Source organism: Diabrotica virgifera, chromosome 7, assembly GCF_917563875.1.
Source record: "Diabrotica virgifera virgifera chromosome 7, PGI_DIABVI_V3a".
NCBI classification, from domain to species: Eukaryota; Metazoa; Arthropoda; class Insecta; order Coleoptera; family Chrysomelidae; genus Diabrotica; species Diabrotica virgifera.
In genome coordinates, this window is record NC_065449.1 from 9,766,158 (window position 1) to 9,783,606 (window position 17,449).

General features: G+C 35.9%; 1 protein-coding gene across 1 annotated transcript in view; it reads right to left on the bottom strand.

Moving 5' to 3' along the window:
• LOC114340067 (uncharacterized) overlaps nt 1-17,449 on the bottom strand; it is a 32,740-nt gene that overhangs the window by 12,509 nt on the left and 2,782 nt on the right. The window contains exons 2-12 of the mRNA XM_050657200.1: nt 16,742-16,953; nt 15,205-15,408; nt 5,865-12,687; nt 5,633-5,806; nt 4,434-4,715; nt 4,124-4,297; nt 3,821-4,050; nt 3,230-3,505; nt 2,856-3,121; nt 1,777-1,848; nt 1,216-1,321 (exon numbers count right to left, since the gene is read on the bottom strand). Of these exons, the coding sequence (XP_050513157.1) occupies nt 1,216-1,321; nt 1,777-1,848; nt 2,856-3,121; nt 3,230-3,505; nt 3,821-4,050; nt 4,124-4,297; nt 4,434-4,715; nt 5,633-5,806; nt 5,865-12,687; nt 15,205-15,408; nt 16,742-16,953 (8,819 nt within the window). The remainder of the gene's footprint in view (nt 1-1,215; nt 1,322-1,776; nt 1,849-2,855; nt 3,122-3,229; nt 3,506-3,820; nt 4,051-4,123; nt 4,298-4,433; nt 4,716-5,632; nt 5,807-5,864; nt 12,688-15,204; nt 15,409-16,741; nt 16,954-17,449) is intronic.

Sequence of the window (17,449 nt, forward strand, 5' to 3'; positions counted from 1 at the left end):
GTTGCAATGCGAAGGCAAAACAATCTTACTTTTCAGTTAGAATACGGAGTGCAGTCCAGTCCCTTGAATCGCGATTTTCGGCTCTTATTGGAGCCTTCATCGGAAGGAACGTAGGCACTGTTCTCCATATTTTAACTGATTCGTATCGAGAGGTTTTCCCACCCATTGCAACTGAATTGAAAACTACTTCGTCTTTCAATGCCAGATGGCGCTAGCCACCTACTATCATCACTTCAGTTGCAATGGGTGGGAAAACCTCTCGATACGAATCAGTTAAAATATGGAGAACAGTGCCTACGTTCCTTCCGATGAAGGCTCCAATAAGAGCCGAAAATCGCGATTCAAGGGACTGGACTGCACTCCGTATTCTAATTGAAAAGTAAGATTGTTTTGCCTTCGCATTGCAACTGAATAAAAATGGTATACATTTTTATTTTATAGTCGTATTACTCCGTAGAGTAACTAGGTGCATTTTTCCGTTGGAACTTTACCAGCTGCAGACGGGGGATGTGAATTGCATAGTGTAGAATTCCTTCCCTCTCGTCTTCACTGCAGCATCCATTTGACTTGCAAATTGTAGAAGTCTTGGAGGTGTCACCAGGAAAGTGTACCAATAAGTTTTCAATTTAAAAATCTTTTAGTAATATTTTTAATATTTTCAATATTAATAATTTACTACAGTCAAACCCGCTTATTGGAATAGCCTTCGTGCCAAGCAAAAGTATTCCTATAACAGGGATATTCTAATAACCGATCATATGTGCCTAGTTAAAACGTTTTGTGACCTCAAATTTCTATTCCTTAAACCGGGATATTCCTTTAACAGGTATTCTAATAAGCGGGTTCGACTGTATTAGGATTGAAAACTACTTCGTCTAACTTTTTTTATCTTTGATACATGTTTTAAATTATGTTCTGTTGTGATTTATAACATTTTTTCGAATTTAAAATTTTATGTAAGTTCCCTATTGTATATAACTTCTTTTTATACATTCCATGAATTAGGTACTTGATTCTCCAGCATCAAACGTCGTCAATATTTTCAAGGAGCGTCCTACACTTCTTCTTCTTTTCGGTTTTTAATTTAGTATTTGTTAAGTTTTATTTTGTATTTTCTCGTCTTCTTCGGGAACTTGGTTTGGATTTTTTTGTAACCTGATTTGTTGGCGATCTGGATTATATTTCTAGAATTATGTATAGAAAAATGATACTTACATCGTTAGGATGCTGAGAAGAAGGTTTTGAATCGTAGTCTGTCCGAAGACACTTCATTGGAGGTGGAATTGTAGTTTCGTCATAAGACCTCGCTTCAGAAACCGTCCTAAAATTATTGGAATATTTTAATAATCATATATCTTACACATTACCCTAAATTGTTGACTTGAAAAATCAAGATTTTCAAGGTTGTGTTTGTGTTCACCAGAATACAAACACAACCAAGCCAATATCAATAAGTTGCTGAAGAGTTTGATGGAGAAGAAAAATATCGGAATACCAGCACTAGATTATGGGTGGATGATGTTTGAAAAATAGTTAAGATAAACTGAATGAGAGAAGAGAACTTCCTTCATAGAAGACTGAAAAGCTTCTTTCATAGAAGATTGAAAATTGTGGAAAAGCCTGGAAGAGACCAGTATATGGTAGTATAATGACGAGGATGAGGAAAAAGAGAAAACACACGAATAAATAAAGAAGCAACAAACGATTATAAAAGAGTGAGATCAGAAGAATATTAAGTCTTAATATTAAAATAAATAGAACTGATTGAATACTTACATTACTCTTGGTAACATATCCAACCAATTCGATTCACTATCCATGTGGATTTCACTCTTCAGATCATCGTCCCTAAAATACGAAGAGTATTAAAATAAAATTAATATACTTGTTTAAATGCCCCTCTTCTTCTTCTTCTTCTTAGCCTTCTATCGTCCACGTTTGGACATAGGCCTCTCCCAACTCCTTCTATCGGTCTCGATCCTGAGCAGCACATTTCCAATTTGTTCCGCTACTCTTTTTAATATCATCAACCCATCTCATCTGCGGTCTTCCTCTCGGTCGTGTACTTTCGTAAGGTCTCCAGTTTTGTATTGTTTCATTCCACCGTTAGTTTTTTGTCTAGCAGTGTGGCCTGCGAAGCTCCATTTAAGTTTGGCAACTTTTGTTGTTATGTCCTCGACTTTTGTTTTGATATTACCCAGTCGTTCTTCTTTTTATCTGACAGTCGTATACCTAACATTGCTCTTTCTGTTGTGGCTAGTTTATTCATATTTGCCTTGGTTAGGGTCCAGGTTTGACATCCATATGTCATGATAGGAAGGATGCACTGTTTGAACACTTTGCTCCTCAAGTATTAGGGTATTTTGAGGTTCCAAGTATCCAACAAAGTTTTCCAAATCCTGCTAATGCTAGTGTTGCTCTCCTAGTAATTTCCGCACTTTGGTTCTCTTTGTCAAGTTTCAGGATTTGGCCTAGGTAGATATATTCCTGGACTTTTTCTAAACTGACTTAAATGCCCCTATTCATTCAGATCTATATAATTTAACACTATCGTTTTTCTCGCTCAAAAGGTGACCATTCCAAGTTCCATGATAACCATTCAGCCATAGCTGGACATAGGACTCCCTCAGTTTCTTCCAATATTTTCTACACTGGGCCGCTTGTAGCTAGTTTCCTATTACTTTTAATTCTACAAATTTTTCATAGTTTTTTGATTTTGGTTCAAGGCGTAGCAGCTCAAACTCTAGTATGTCTGCATACTTTTCCCAACTTGCCTTTTTGAAGTTGAATTTGAAGAAAAAATAGCAAAAAGCAATGCAATAAAAGGTCAAAATCATAAAAAATTAAATACTTACACCAAAGATTTCCTCAGAGTGTTAAATTGCGACCTAGTACCAGTGCTGGACAACAAATCCGCGCTGATTTTCTGTATAAGCGTCGCGTTCTCACTTCTGTCCGCTTCAGTACCGCAAGTCGTACCCAAAGTACCCATATTGTTCACAACCGTGGCTGAAACTTCAAATCCAGCTGAAATCAAAGCTCCAGAGGTCTTTCTAGAGCTAGGTTTTTCCTCTATCAGTGACTCGCTGGGAGCGTTGCTGAATTTCCTCACAGGTTCAGACTGTAATCAAGAAAAATTTAATTTTTCGGTGGTACAATTCACTTTTTACTGGAATTTTATATAATATGTAATAAATCAACAAAAAATTGAAAATTACTGAAAACTTACCTTGCTTGGACATGGGCCCGCGTCCAGGAAACTCAACAACTTGGCTTCGTTGGGTATAGACGGCACTGAAGGTTTCCTCACGTCAAAGGTGGTGTAGTTAGATAACGGAGATGTATGTGGCGCTGGGTGGTACTTAGCTCGGGGGATCATGACAGTTAAAGATCTGTCTTTCTGGTCGTCGAAAGTAATACCGTGGTTAGTCGCTCCTCCCTCTCCTCGTTCCGCCACTTGAAGGGACACTTTTGAGGCTTTCTTTTGAGGAGCTGGCTTTTGTTTCTGAAAACAAAATAAACATTATCTTATGTATCTTAAAACGTGGATCAGTGAGTGGATTCTGTTGTATTCGTTTTTATCTTTATTTTTGACTCCTCGTCTTTGATCTATGAGTATCAGTATTTCTTCTGTTGTCCACCTGTTTTATTCTTGTTTTTACTGCACTCAATTTTGTTTCTCGAACGGTCTTTAATATATCTTTCATTCTTGTCCAATTTTTCTCAGTACTTTCTTCAACAAGCAAAGAGGAAAATACTGAGGAAGACCTTGAATACTATAGAATCATTCTTAATTGTGTTTAAAAGTAACGTTACTCACCTTCACATACCGCGACGTTTCTGACTTGTTATCCTCTTCAGAGCTAGTGTCTTGAATCATCGCTCGTCTATCCAAGGTATTTCTTCTAGCTGAAGCTCCCTGTGGTAATATACTGATTCCTCCCGCTACTCCTACAGGTCTTGGTTTGCCCTTTACACATGTAAGAATGATACAGGTAAGCAGTAGCCCAAAGAGTACGGTTCCAAGTGTCACCAGAGCTATCAGTAAAACTAAAAAAGGAAAAGAATGTGATCAAAATATTTTCGCAGATAAGCTTTATAAAATTGTTTGAATAATAGTTACCTTTTAGATTAATGTGACAATACTGTCCAGTGTACCATTGGAAGCACTCGCATAGTACTTCGTCAGCTCCTCTGGAGTAACAAGTACCGTGGTAGTTGCATTTTTCGCACCCAACTTGCTCAGCAGAACATACTCTGCCAGGATACAGCATATTTTCAGACATGTCCGAAAAACCTGAAAGATTACAAAGGTATGAATAACTAAAGCACTATTATAGCATTGAGTGGCTTTGTCAAAAGTGAAACCAATTTCAATAAATATTATGTGAAGTAGATTTTGAGCTAAATGTAAAATTTTTTAAGCTTCTCACCTTCTTTACAGCTACACGAGTAGGTACCCTTCAAATTGAAGCAATGTGCGTTTTCTGAGCAATCGTGAAGGTTAGTGTGAGCGCACTCATTAAAATCGTGAGCTTCCAGCTCCATCAGTGGACTGGCAAAGATGTCTGTACCGCCCAAACTGAAGCTGTTATTCCGGAGATATGTTTTAAGTACGTCTTCCAGTTTGTGCTCCTCGATGTTTTCGGAAAGTTGTAAATGAAATTTGCTGACTATTCCTTTTGTTGCTGGTTCGAATGTATGAACTTTGACACCTTAAATTTAATGCAAAGAGTATATTAGGTAAATATATAACTATTAGTATAATGATCTTCGTCCACATGTGATAATGGACTAAGTGATTTCTTGAATGGTGACCAAGGGCAAGCAAAAGAAGTAGAGGCAGACCTCAACCAAGATGTACTGATGATATCAAGCGAATGTATGGCTACGAATGGATACAAAAAACAGCAAACAGAAATGAATGGACACACCTAAGGGAGCCTTACATTCGACGATGGATGGAATAGCAGTTGATGATGATGATAATGATCTTAATGTTAGCTGTCTATCGGTACAAGTAAAAAACTTCCAAGTTTAGAAGAATTCATTTCTACTGGTGGAGAATCATTCAAAATACATAATTTGGGAATGAATTAGAAGATAACACTGACAAGAATAATAAGGCACAAGAACAAAGAGTTGGTAATACAAATTTGCACTGAATGACTAAGCAAAGACAGAAAGATCCAATATATGTAAATCTACTCCAAAAATTCTTATTTTTGATTTCATTGGTAAACTAAAGCATTTGCATTTGAACAAAAAGTAGTACTAAAGACGAACTACAGAAAGGAAGCTGAAGTCCTGCTGAACACAGACAGGAAACAGCTAAGAATCAGTAGCAGGATTTCTTAATGAACCTAAACAGTCAATATTATTTTACACGACCGAGAGTGACTAGATCCCAGGCTATAAACACTTTTTCAAGGCTTCCTAGTGACACCATTAACCTATGGTACCCGTTTACTAGACCTGTACAAGCTGTAACGAGTTCTAGAATTCTGATATGGGTATCATAAGGAATGAAAAATTTACTATTTGCCAACTGGCTTACAACAGAGAGCTTAAAAAAATTCTGAAAAAGAACAGCTTCAAAACCAATTTCTAGCTATCATTACTACTAACTTACCGTGGAAGATGTCCCTCAAGTCAGATTGCATTACCATTCTATCCAAGGCTTCACCAGTTGCTTGAACAAACTTGTAATGTTCTGTTGAGTTAGTATTTCTCAAATCCTCGTAAAAGTGCAGAGGATCTTTCCCGATTCTGTCTAGAGTTATCTTCAAGTCGAAGGTATACGTAGCTGAAAACAATAATGTGATAATATTCTAAGGCAATACGGTTAAATATAAAAGACTTACGTAGGCAAGGTCTATCTGGAAACATTCTGGCAAACCCAGGACGGCATATACACCTCATATGCCCTCCAAGTTTTTGACACAATTCATTCCTGGACGCTTTACATTCAGGTTCGCATCTATCCAAAACCTTTTCCTGTTGTTCCTCAGGATGATTAAGTAGTATTCCTGCAAGGAGTACGTTATTATCTTTATTCGTGGTAATAACTTCATCTCTTTCGGGAGGTTCGTAACTTGCTGGTACTTTAACAATACTCTTAGTATTTTTATCTGTCATTACCACTAAAAATGAGTCGTTATCTTCTGGATGCACCTGTGGTTCTTTTTGTTTTGGTATAGGCGGATCAGTTTCGTGAATGATAAAGTCTTCAAGATTATCTTCTGAGCTTTCTCCATATACTGTATCGTTATAATTCAAAAATGGTGCCAAAAGTGTCGGTTTCACTTGAATTGAAGGATATGGACTACCATATGCGTCATCTGGATACAAAGAACTAGCTTGTTTTACAGTTGTTGTAATAGTCTCAATAATACTTGTTGGTTTAACAAGCGTGTGGACTTCTGTTACAGTATCCACAATGGTCATCTTTTCTGTTTTTGTTACTAGTATCGTTAACGTTGAAGGGATTCCAAGAGACTTTATGACAGTAGTTTTAGTGATTGTTACTGTAGCTGTTTTGGTATGGGTAATATACCTTGTAGGAATAGGTACTTTACTCTTTGTTTCGTTGTAAACAGTTTTGATCGTTGATGGTAAAGGTGTAGTTGCATCTAATATAACTTTTATTTCGTTTCCTGCATGATGAACACCTGGTGTTACAACATCAGGCACATTATTACTATCAATACTTTCAGCAGGTATTCCACTTTCCATACCCAAAAGATCTGGTTCACTAAGCACCTTTTGGGTTGAGATCGAAGCTTCTGATGAAGATAATTCTACTGTGGAAGACGACGACTTTGTTGGCTCAGATTCTAAAGTAGGGTTACCAATAATAACCTCCAGAGATGGTTTAATCTTTATAGATGGGGATGGACTGATTGTTGTCTTAGGAGTCGTTGATTTGGTCTCTTCAGTAGGTTTGTTCGTGTAACCTGGATAGACTGGTCTTCGTCTTGGCGTTGTGGTGGTACTACTAGTACTACTTATTGTCGTTGTTGTTCTGTAACCGGGACGTCTGGTGAATGGCCTTCTGGTTCTATGTCTGTTAACTTCAGTGGTAGTACTAGTCGTTGGTTTTGTACTAGGAACGTCTACTTCCATTGAGTACTTGGGGGTCGTTACAGTTGGCGGTAATTTCGGCGACGTTAGTGGAGGTGGTACCATACCAATAACCTTCTGAGTATCTTGTGGTGGTTGTGGTGGTGGTGGTACCATTTCTTCTGATATATTTGGTGTGTATAATGGCTGCTGATTGTCTGTAGGTACTGCAGTGTAAATGTTTGGTGGTTGTTTCGACACATCTTGAGGAGGAGGTGGAGGTTTCATGATTTCCATGTCAGTTATCTGTTTTATACTGTTGTTGTAATTCAGTGGTATTTCTCCAGTATTAAATTGTGATTCCCTATCAACCGTACTTAGAGGAGTACTAGTTGTGCGCGGTGTATTCGCGTTCTTACTTGGTTTGGGCAGAAGTACATCCTTTTTGACAATTTCGTTGAAGGATATGGTTTTTGATGGTACTCCAGAGAATGGTTTTTCCGTCTGAGTACCAATTCTCAGTATTTGGTCTTTATCGCTAGCTATAGATGTTATAGGAGGTCTTTCTCTGTTATTAAATATTTGGAACTTATCAATAGGCAACGATGTAACAGCTGGTCTGTTGTTAAACTCTTTATAGTTAGTAACAGGTCGAGGTGATGCAGTTGGACGACGATAATCTTTGTAGATGTTAATATTATAAGGAGAGGTAATTGGTTTTTCTCTGTTGTACTCCTTAAAGTTGTTTATAGGTAGTGAGGTTACTGTTGGTCTTTCTCTGTAGGTGTTTTCTTTGAATGTATGCGGAGGTTGAGAGGTAGATGTTGGTCTTCCCAGATTACTGTCTTTGTAAGAGTTAAAATTGTATGGAGGTTTCTCCCTGTTGTTATTTATTGGTAATGATGTAACAGATGGTCTTTCTCTGTAGGTATTCTTTGTTGTATTTATATGGATTGGTTGAGAACCAATTGACGGTCTTTCTCGATTGATATCGTTATATAGGTTTATACCTTGAGAAGAAGTTACTGGTCTTTCTCTATTGTACTCGTTAAAGTTGTTGATGGGTAATGACGTAACTGTTGGTCTTTCTTTGTAGTTATTTTCTTTAAAGGGACTTATATTCTGCAACGGTGCTTTTGGGTTTTCCCTGTTATAATCTTTAAATCTGTTGATAGGAAGTGAAGTTACTGTTGGTCGGTCTTTATTGATCGGATAAGAGAACAAGGTTTCTTTAAACGTGTTAATAGGTAGTGAAGTTACAGTCGGTCTATCTTTGTTCTCTTTGTTAAAGAAAGTTTCTTTGGTTTTCTCGTCTTCATCGATAAAGATAAGAACTGGTTTTTGAGTTGTACCAAAGTTATGCATTGGTATTTCGTCTCTAAAGACAATAGGTTTTTGAGTTGTACCAAAGTTATGTATCGGCACCTCGTCTCTAAAAACAATAGGTTTTTGAGAAATTGTATATATTATCTGATCTTGAGTTGGAATAGCATTTAAATTGTCTATATTTTCATTATTAACTTCATTAAAAGCGTTGTTTATGCTATGCAAAAGATCTATACCTATAGTAGTTTGATTGTATATAACTTTTTCTTTTGGTATTTGTGAAGCATGGTCTTGTAGTTTCAATGGCGTGTGTCCGGTAAAGACAGGTCTTGATTCAGGTCTTTCTGTTGAGCTAGACTGCATTTTGACTATCTCATGAGGAATTTCTCCAGGAAGTAATGGTCTGCTATTAGATTCCTGCACAACTTCTCCATCTTCATTTTCTAAGTCATCTTCTTTATGGTTACCAACCTCTTGGTTCATGTTGATCTCATGATAGTTCGACTGAATTGGTTGAACAGGTTTATGAGGATGATTGAACTGTATTTGTTGAACAGGTTCATGAGGATAGTTGGACTGTATTGTTTGAACAGGTTCATGGGGATAGTTGGACTGTATTGTTTGAACAGGTTCATGGGGATAGTTGGACTGTATTGTTTGAACAGGTTCATGAGGATAGTTGGACTGTATTTTTTTAACAGGTTCGTGAGGATAGTTGGACTGTATCGACTGAACAGGTTTCTGAGGATGGTTAGACTGTATTGGCTGAACAGGTTGGTGATTTACATTACTTGGTGGTAAGTGCACCTCAAATATGGGATAGGAAGGTTTAAAATCTGGCGGTAGTTTTGGACTTTGTTGCTTTTCTGGACCCACTGGAATAGAAATGGGTCTACTAGTTTGTTTTTGATCATATGGTCGTTTATTCTGAAGTCTGGGTGTTGTAGGTGGGAGCATAAACTCTGATATCTCAGGTTGTTGCTTTTGGGATATGTAATTTGGCCTCAAAATATTCTTTTTATTATTGTTGTATTTCTGTAACTGTGGGTGCTTGTTATTGGGACTTTGCGGAGCTGGCCCATTTGGTAATCTGTGGGCAAAAGGATCAGCAACACCTTCTTGGTTGTATATTGGTCTGGAATGTATGTGTGTTGGTCTTCTATAGTTTATAACATTCTGATCAACTGGAATCTCACTATTTCCTATGTTCTGATTTGGAGGAAAAGGTTTTCTGTTGTTGTTTTGATCGTTTGAAGGTAAAACACTACTAAACATATCATTGTGGTTGATAACATGTGCGTCAATGTTAGCACCGTGATGAACTAAACCGTAGGAAACAGGAGGTGTTTTGGCTACTTGATTTTCCTGAATGATATTAAACGATTCAATTTTTGTTGGTTGTATATGAACATTAACTTTCTGATTCTCGCTACTTATAGGCTCATTTCTGATCAATTGATTTTCTACTTTGATCACACCTTTCACTTGCTTTTGATTGGGAAGATCTGGTTGGTAGATTGAAGCAATTGGTAAAACTGGATCATTTATCTCTATTCCTGAATATTCTGGTTGTGGATATGGTGAAGGATCATCAAAATATTGACCATTTCTATGGGGTTCTGTGGAACCACCATATATCAATGCTGTAGTTCTGTTGTATGGTATATTCACGAAAGCCACTTGACTCGGCTGAATGTTGACTAAAAGTGGTTGACCTGTGGACCTTTCGATAACTTCTGGCAATATAAAATGCTCATTGTTGATTATTGATGGTTTAACATTGATGTTATTCAATTTTCCTCCAGTTAGAATTTCTTCTTGTAGTTTGATGGGTATTTCATGATGGTGTGGTTCAATATTAACGTGTTGTTGATTGTTTATGTTTATATGCATATGTTCTTGAGCATTATACTGTTTTATGGGTATTTCATGATGGTGTGGTTCAATGTTAACGTGCTGTTGATTGTTTATGTTTACATGCAGATGATCTGGGGGATCATACTGTTTGATTTGAACATGAGGAATTGCTCCTGTTAGTATTTCTCCTTGGTTTATTGGAATATCGTGGTAATCGGCAGGAACATACAATGGACGATTATTACTATGTTGTTTTGGGGGTACTGGTTCTTGCAAACTATACACCGGTTTTGTGTTAGGGTTAAATGGTTTTTCCCTAGTTGGTGGTTCATGATTAAAAGTTTGTGCATACACAGGATGGTTATGTGTGAATGCAGGCAGTTGTTGGTCCTTAAACTTGTACTGTTGGTCGTTGTAATGTTGTTGTGGGTATACTGGTTCGTAGTTTTTCTGATTTTTGGCATAAACAGGATTTCCTGATATTTCGTTCACCTTATCGTTCTGCGCATTGTACTCAAAGGGTGCTATCGGTGGAGGAGGACCTAAATAATCTTCATGTCGATACTCAGAAGGCTTCTCGAAGTTATTCGTTACAGGAATTCTTTTATATTCATGGTTATTCTTCTTCCAATGTTCACCTGGAGGAGGAGGCTTCATACCAATAGGAATCTCGTTTTCTTGACTTACTTGTTGCACTGGAATAGACGGAATTCTTGGACCAACTCTACCTGGCTTCCCTACAATAACATCGGAGTTGGTGGTGATGATATCACCTGGAGATATCGGTATTCCATGACTAATCAGGGCACTTTCGTGGGCGTGGTATTCTTGAATCTTTTTGTTCGTTAACGGAGGATCTACCCAGTCAAAACTCGCTATATTTTGGCTTTCAGCAATCTCAAATTCGTCGTCTAAACCTCTCACCGGGATATATATAGGAGATCTACTTTGAACGTCTTGTGCATCTTCTTTACTTGTATCTGCTTCAGTTTCTTGGTCTTTGATAGGTTGATTCGTTTTGAATTTAGTAATCTTATTGGTATCTACTTTTGTGGTGGTTGTAGTTACATTGACGTCATTTCTTCTGTTAGCTTTTAAGTTTGTTGATATAAAGCCTGCCATGGAGTTGAGAAAAGGGGCAAAAGCTTGCAGACTGTCCATATTAATTGAGCCCAAACCTAGCAAGTCGTTTTCTTGAATCGGTTTTCCAGTTTTAGCTGGAGTATTTTTCTTGTCTTTGTTTTTCTCTTCAGTTTGTGGTTTGGCTTTGTATGTTTCTGTGTTATGTTTTTTGGATTTTGATGGTGATATGGAAGTTGTTTGTACTTTTGTTTTACTTTTTGTAGATCTTTTACTCTTTTTTAGTCCTTTAGAAGGTTTGATGGTACTAGGAGAAGCATTTGTTTTTATTTCAGTGGTTTTTTTCAGTACTGGAGTTGGTGCTAATTGAGCAAATGGATCATCATCTATAAAAACTATGGTGGAACCTGTGATTATACTTGGAGACGATTCCGGTTGAAGATTGTCGTCTTTAATAAGCGAAAATGTTTCAGGCATCTGTGTTTTTTCTATAGGTAACACTTTTGTAGGATTTATTCTCTCGTCTGCTTTATTTTTATCGTTAGCTACAGCCGTTATTTCAAAAGTTTCTCCATTATACAGAGTAATGGTTTGTACTAACGATTTTAAGCCTTGTTCAATTGCGTTTCTGATCTCATTTAGATTTGATTTGTCTAAAAGACTTAAATCGACTGTTTCAGATACCAAATTTTCGACTACACTAGTTCTTGAATTAATAACGGTGGGATTTTCTTGATTTTCTTCTTGTAATAAAGTTGTAAAATAGGTAAAAGTAGTCAAATATGATTTTGTCGTGTAAATTTGGAAATTATTTTCTAGCCTTTGCTCTTTACTTTGAAAATCAAATTTGTTGCTAGTTTTTGGAATGATATATAACTTTTCGGTGACCACGTCACTCGATACAGATATGTTAGTGAATACTGTTGGCACATTGTTTTCATTGATAGTATTGAAATAAGTATAAGTGACGAAGTAAGTTTTTACAACATCCGTTGTAACGAACGAGGCATCAGGACTGTCTTTGAAGTCCAAAGCAATATATGACGTCATCACTGAGGTAGCTCTTGGTGGTACGCTTTCTGTAATAACAACTTGTGTCACTACCTCTTTGGTGCTCATTACGGAAGTTTTGTTTCCTTCGTATAGAGTTTTTTCTAGACCAATAGTGCTGTAGTAGGTATTGGTGTCTTTCATAGGAGATAGAGTACCGGATACTTTCAGTAAGGATAAATAGTCGTCTGGTGCTGTGATGGTGTTTGTGACGGTGTGCTTTGAAGATACTACTAGAGGTTGGTCTCCGTCCAGGATGGTGTTGAGGTAGGTGTATGTAGTGTGGAATACGCCCACTGATAAGTTGGGATTCTGAAAAAGAAAAATGTGTGGTTAATTATTTTTAAGCTGATTTAAGACTGAATTAATAAAACATAGCAATACATAACAAAACATAGCTTACATTACAAAAAATAAATGTAAGAAATTCATAAGGTAGACATAAAATTTGTTTGTGTTAGGATACCATATCCCAATATAGAAAAACAGAGATATTGAAAAAGAAGAGCAAATTAAATAACAACAATTACCGCATTTACATAAATAATGACCTAAAAATGAAAGAAAAACTAATATAGAAACAAACAAGCAAAGTGGCGCAAGAAGAAAGAAGAAAAGAAAAAATGTCAAGAATAGGATACAAAATGTTAATAATAGACGGCAAAGAATGGAGATGGGATGAAGAGAAGGAGCAGCTATATAAACTAAAACAAGAGGAAGCTGAATAAGGGGGGCTAAAAATGGTAACGACATGGCTAAGATAAGGAGGATGATTTTGGAGGAAGGAAAAGAAGATAGCAAGAAAGGAAACCAACAAATTGAAAATGGATTGAAAGTGAGAACATGGAACGTAAGAGGTACCTACGAGGAAAGAACATTAAGAAATTAGAAATAATGGCCTTACAAGATTCCAAGTAGCTGGAAAGTCAGATAGTGAAAGTTGGAAAAGTACTCTTTTTAAAAGCAGCGGGCAAAATAGATACCTGGAGATGGGTTTATGGTATCAAAGAGAATTAGCATTAAGATATAGCCCAAGAAATATAGGAAAATCAGCATTATTAACACACATGCACCTACAGAAGACAAAGACATGGAAATAAAAAATGAACTAGGTATATGAACAACTCGGTGAGCTAAAAGTACTAAAATATCACATAACAATAATTGTGGGAGATATGAATGCGAAAGTAGAAAAGAGTATTTATATGAATATAATAGGTGTTAAAAGTCTGCATAAAGAAAGTATGGACAATGAAAAAAAACTAATAGAATTTTCATTGAAACCCATTTACATAAAAAACCGGGATCTATCCTGATGGGAAAACGAGAAACCAAATAGACCATGTTGTCATTGAAAGAAAACATATAGATTCTTGACTGATTGTATAAGTTGCAGAGGAATACATGCGCAGACAGTGAGCATATTATATTAACAACTAGCTGACCCGGCAGACTTCGTACTGCCTCAATAGATAAAAACAAACTTTTGTAAACAATAAACTTAATAAACAAAAGGAATTCGTAATTAATAAACAAAAAATGCTCGATGTGAATGAGTTTTTATTATTATTTTTAATGAATTACACATGAAGTTTGAAGTAATAAAATTTAGTTAGAAGTAACAAAATAAAGTTTGCAGTGCAACAGTTGCAATCTTAAATTTTTTTATCTTATAATGAATATAACAGCTTTATTTTATTTACATTCAAAACAACCGTGTATTTATAATTGGGTTCGGGGTTGTCCAATTATATAGGTGTTGATTAATCAAAATAAAATAAAATTAAAATTAAATATCATTAAATAAAATGAAACAAAATTTCATAAAATTTAATAAAAGTTAATAAAAAGAAATAAAAGTGAATAAACTTAAATAAAAATAATAAATAAATTTAAAAAAATAATAAAATTAAAAAAATAAATAAATAGAATTTAATAAAAATAATTAAAATTTAATAAAATGAAATAAAATAAAATAAACGAAAATAAATAAAATACTTAAATTAAATAAAATGAAACAAAATTAATTAAAATAAATAAAATTTTATAATTTGCTGCTTTTTCTCTTCGTGTGCTTAGAACTTCTCTCCTGCTTGCCGTTCGTCAGAAAAGTTCGGTAGAGATATTTTTTGAAAGTTTCAAAAAATTAGGAAATTCATATTTTGCCCAATTTAAGTCCAAAAGTTAACAGTTGGACTTTTCTTCGATGAAATTTGTTGCTCGTTCTTCTTCTGTCCTCAGAATATTTCTACGGCTTAAGATATTGTATTTTGGACACCGATCGAGCTAGAGAAAAACTTTTAGTACGATTCTGTTAGAAATTCAGCAAGGAGTACACCTACTTAATTTCGTATTTTTCACGTCATTATTGTTAGAGTTATGACGTAATACGTAACCCCCTTATGACGTAGAGGTATAAAATATAGATATAAACCTACTCCCAGTACGGCCGAACATACCTGTCAAATTTCATAAAAATCTGTAAAGTCCTTTCGGAGGAGTATGGCAACAAACACTGTAAAAAGAGCATTTTATACATATAGCTGTAAAAATTTTGGTGGCTACTAAAATGACAATATAAAACCGTATAAACCTTCCCTGAACTTCCACAAATAATTCAACATCAAAATTAGCCAAATCGGTCCAGCCATTCTCGAGTTTTAGCGAGACTAACGCACAGCAATTGATTTTTATATATAAGATAGTCAAACTTAAGCAAGAGGTTCTGGATGAAACACCTGGATGAGCTATCAGATCACGACCGAAATGTCCAGAAATTAATGTATTATTATACACTAATATTGATATAGCCAATTAGTATATTTTTACCTGCGTAAGTGTGACCCCAACAGCTGGCGTTGGAAGTATTTTGCCCGTATTCCTTTCTTCTGTGGCTATATTAGACACCACTTGTTCATGACTAGACACTGTCGTTGTGCTGCCCTCTAGGAACGTCGTCAAATATGTGAAAGTTGTCAAACATGTCTTCGTGATGAACTGGTTGGGATATAACGAAGAGGTCAAACTGTCAATCTACAAATAGAAAGCTTAAATTAATAAAAGTGAAGCGATGAAGGACATATTCCTAATTAATCAAAGAACTATATACAGAATACACCCATCACACCCCGACTTCAATAGTACCATAACCCTAAAAAAAATTAAAATCAGTTTTTTGCCTTAGCATGTTCCTTTAGGCGTTGCCTTCATTGTGGAATAACATTCTTCTTCTTGGACCTCGCTTTCCAAATATTTTTCCATGCAGGATGGCTTGCAGGCGTTCATATAAAATCAACTTTCGAGATTTGATGATGATCAGTACCTCTCCGTTCTTCTCAATTCTTCTGAGAATCTCCTCATTTGTGACCTGATCATTCCACGGGATTGTAAGTATTCTCCGATATAGCCACATCGAAAATGCTTCCAATTTTCTGCACATACTTTCTTTCCAAGTCATTCAACACCATAAAAAAGGACAGAGGAGACGTAGCATTGGAGCATTCTTACTTTTATGCCAAGAGAGAGGTTGTGGCTTTTGAAGATCCCCCATCCAGTTGAAGGTGGATCTAGCCTTTCCGATCCGTTCTCTTATCTCTTGGTTTTTGGTCCATTCTTCATTTATTATGGTGCCGAGGTAATTGTAATGCGTCACTCTTTCTACAGACGTTTGGTTGACATAGAGTTGACCTTCTGTTATCTTGTTCTTGCTAATGATCATAAGCTTTATTTTCTTTACTTTTATATTTAGTCCATACTCTTGATAATAATACGTGATTTTGTTCATAAGGACTTGTAGGTCTTCTAGGCTGTCCACAAATACTATCGTGTCATCTGTACACCTGATGTTGTTTAGTCGGTAGTCACCCATTTAGTGGAATTCCTTTTTCAGTTTCGTGGAAAGATTCGATGAGAATTCTTTCAGAGTAGATATTGAAGATTAGAGGAGACAAAATACAGCCTTGCCTCACTCCACGCATGATTTTCACCATTCATCAAATGCTCTGTATCTCTGGAATGAGACTTGTATTGAGACCAAAGCCTCTCTCGTACCAACAGCATTTATGAACACAAACTGGTTAGAACAATTTTAGGAGATGACTCATCAGACATCATATGGCATTATTCGCATTTTTTGGCTCTTGTTTTTTTTGGAAGTGCAATAAATTCAGACTTCAGCCATTCTGTTGGTATTTCTCTAGTAATAATTACCCCGTCTAACACCTTCTCTAATTTTGATCTCATCTATTTCCTCTTCTTTTTTTACCTCGATACTTCACTTCCTGGTTCTCTTGTAATATCTATTGATTGTAAAATTAGGCTATGTTATTATTCTTACGAAAAATATAAACACTTGACCAATACTTACATTTGACGAATCCTGAGGCAACATCATCAGCATATTCTCCCTCAACGTACTAGGTTTCAGCGTAACTCCTTTATACGTTCCTGACGTGAGTAACCTCTTATAGTCTTTATCCCCCGGGATGGTCTTGTCTCCAGCTACTATTACTTCGACACCGTTAGACATAATCCTCGTGGCCAGGTTCCTAGCTTCATCGTAGTTTCTAACTTGGTTGTCTAAATATCAAAAGTTATGTTAAATTTGAGTTGAGGATTTATAAATTAGTGAATCACTACAAGTTTGAATATTTACTGCGGTAGATTTAAAACGAGAAAAATGTTTGATGTACATGTAATAGCTCAGTTATTTGATGAAAAAAGGGGATTACCTGAAAAGTTTTTCCGGATTATTGAAAATTGGTAATTTTATAGATTTCCGCCGAATGCGCCGCCATATTGAAAAAATGGCTCCTAACAACAGTTTTTTTACAATATGTGTCTACCTCCAGGTGGTCTGGAATTTTCCAAAACGCATATTGAAATATATTTGAAGGCGCTCGTACGCCAAAAACTATTGATTTTACAAAAAATTGTGAATACATAAATTGTGAGAAATTTTCTTTAATTTAATTTTGCTTATAAATGTTTTTCTTGTGAAATTAGTAGGAAAGAAAATATTGTAAAAAAACTGTTATTGGATGCCATTTGTCCATTATGTATATAAAATTGTCAT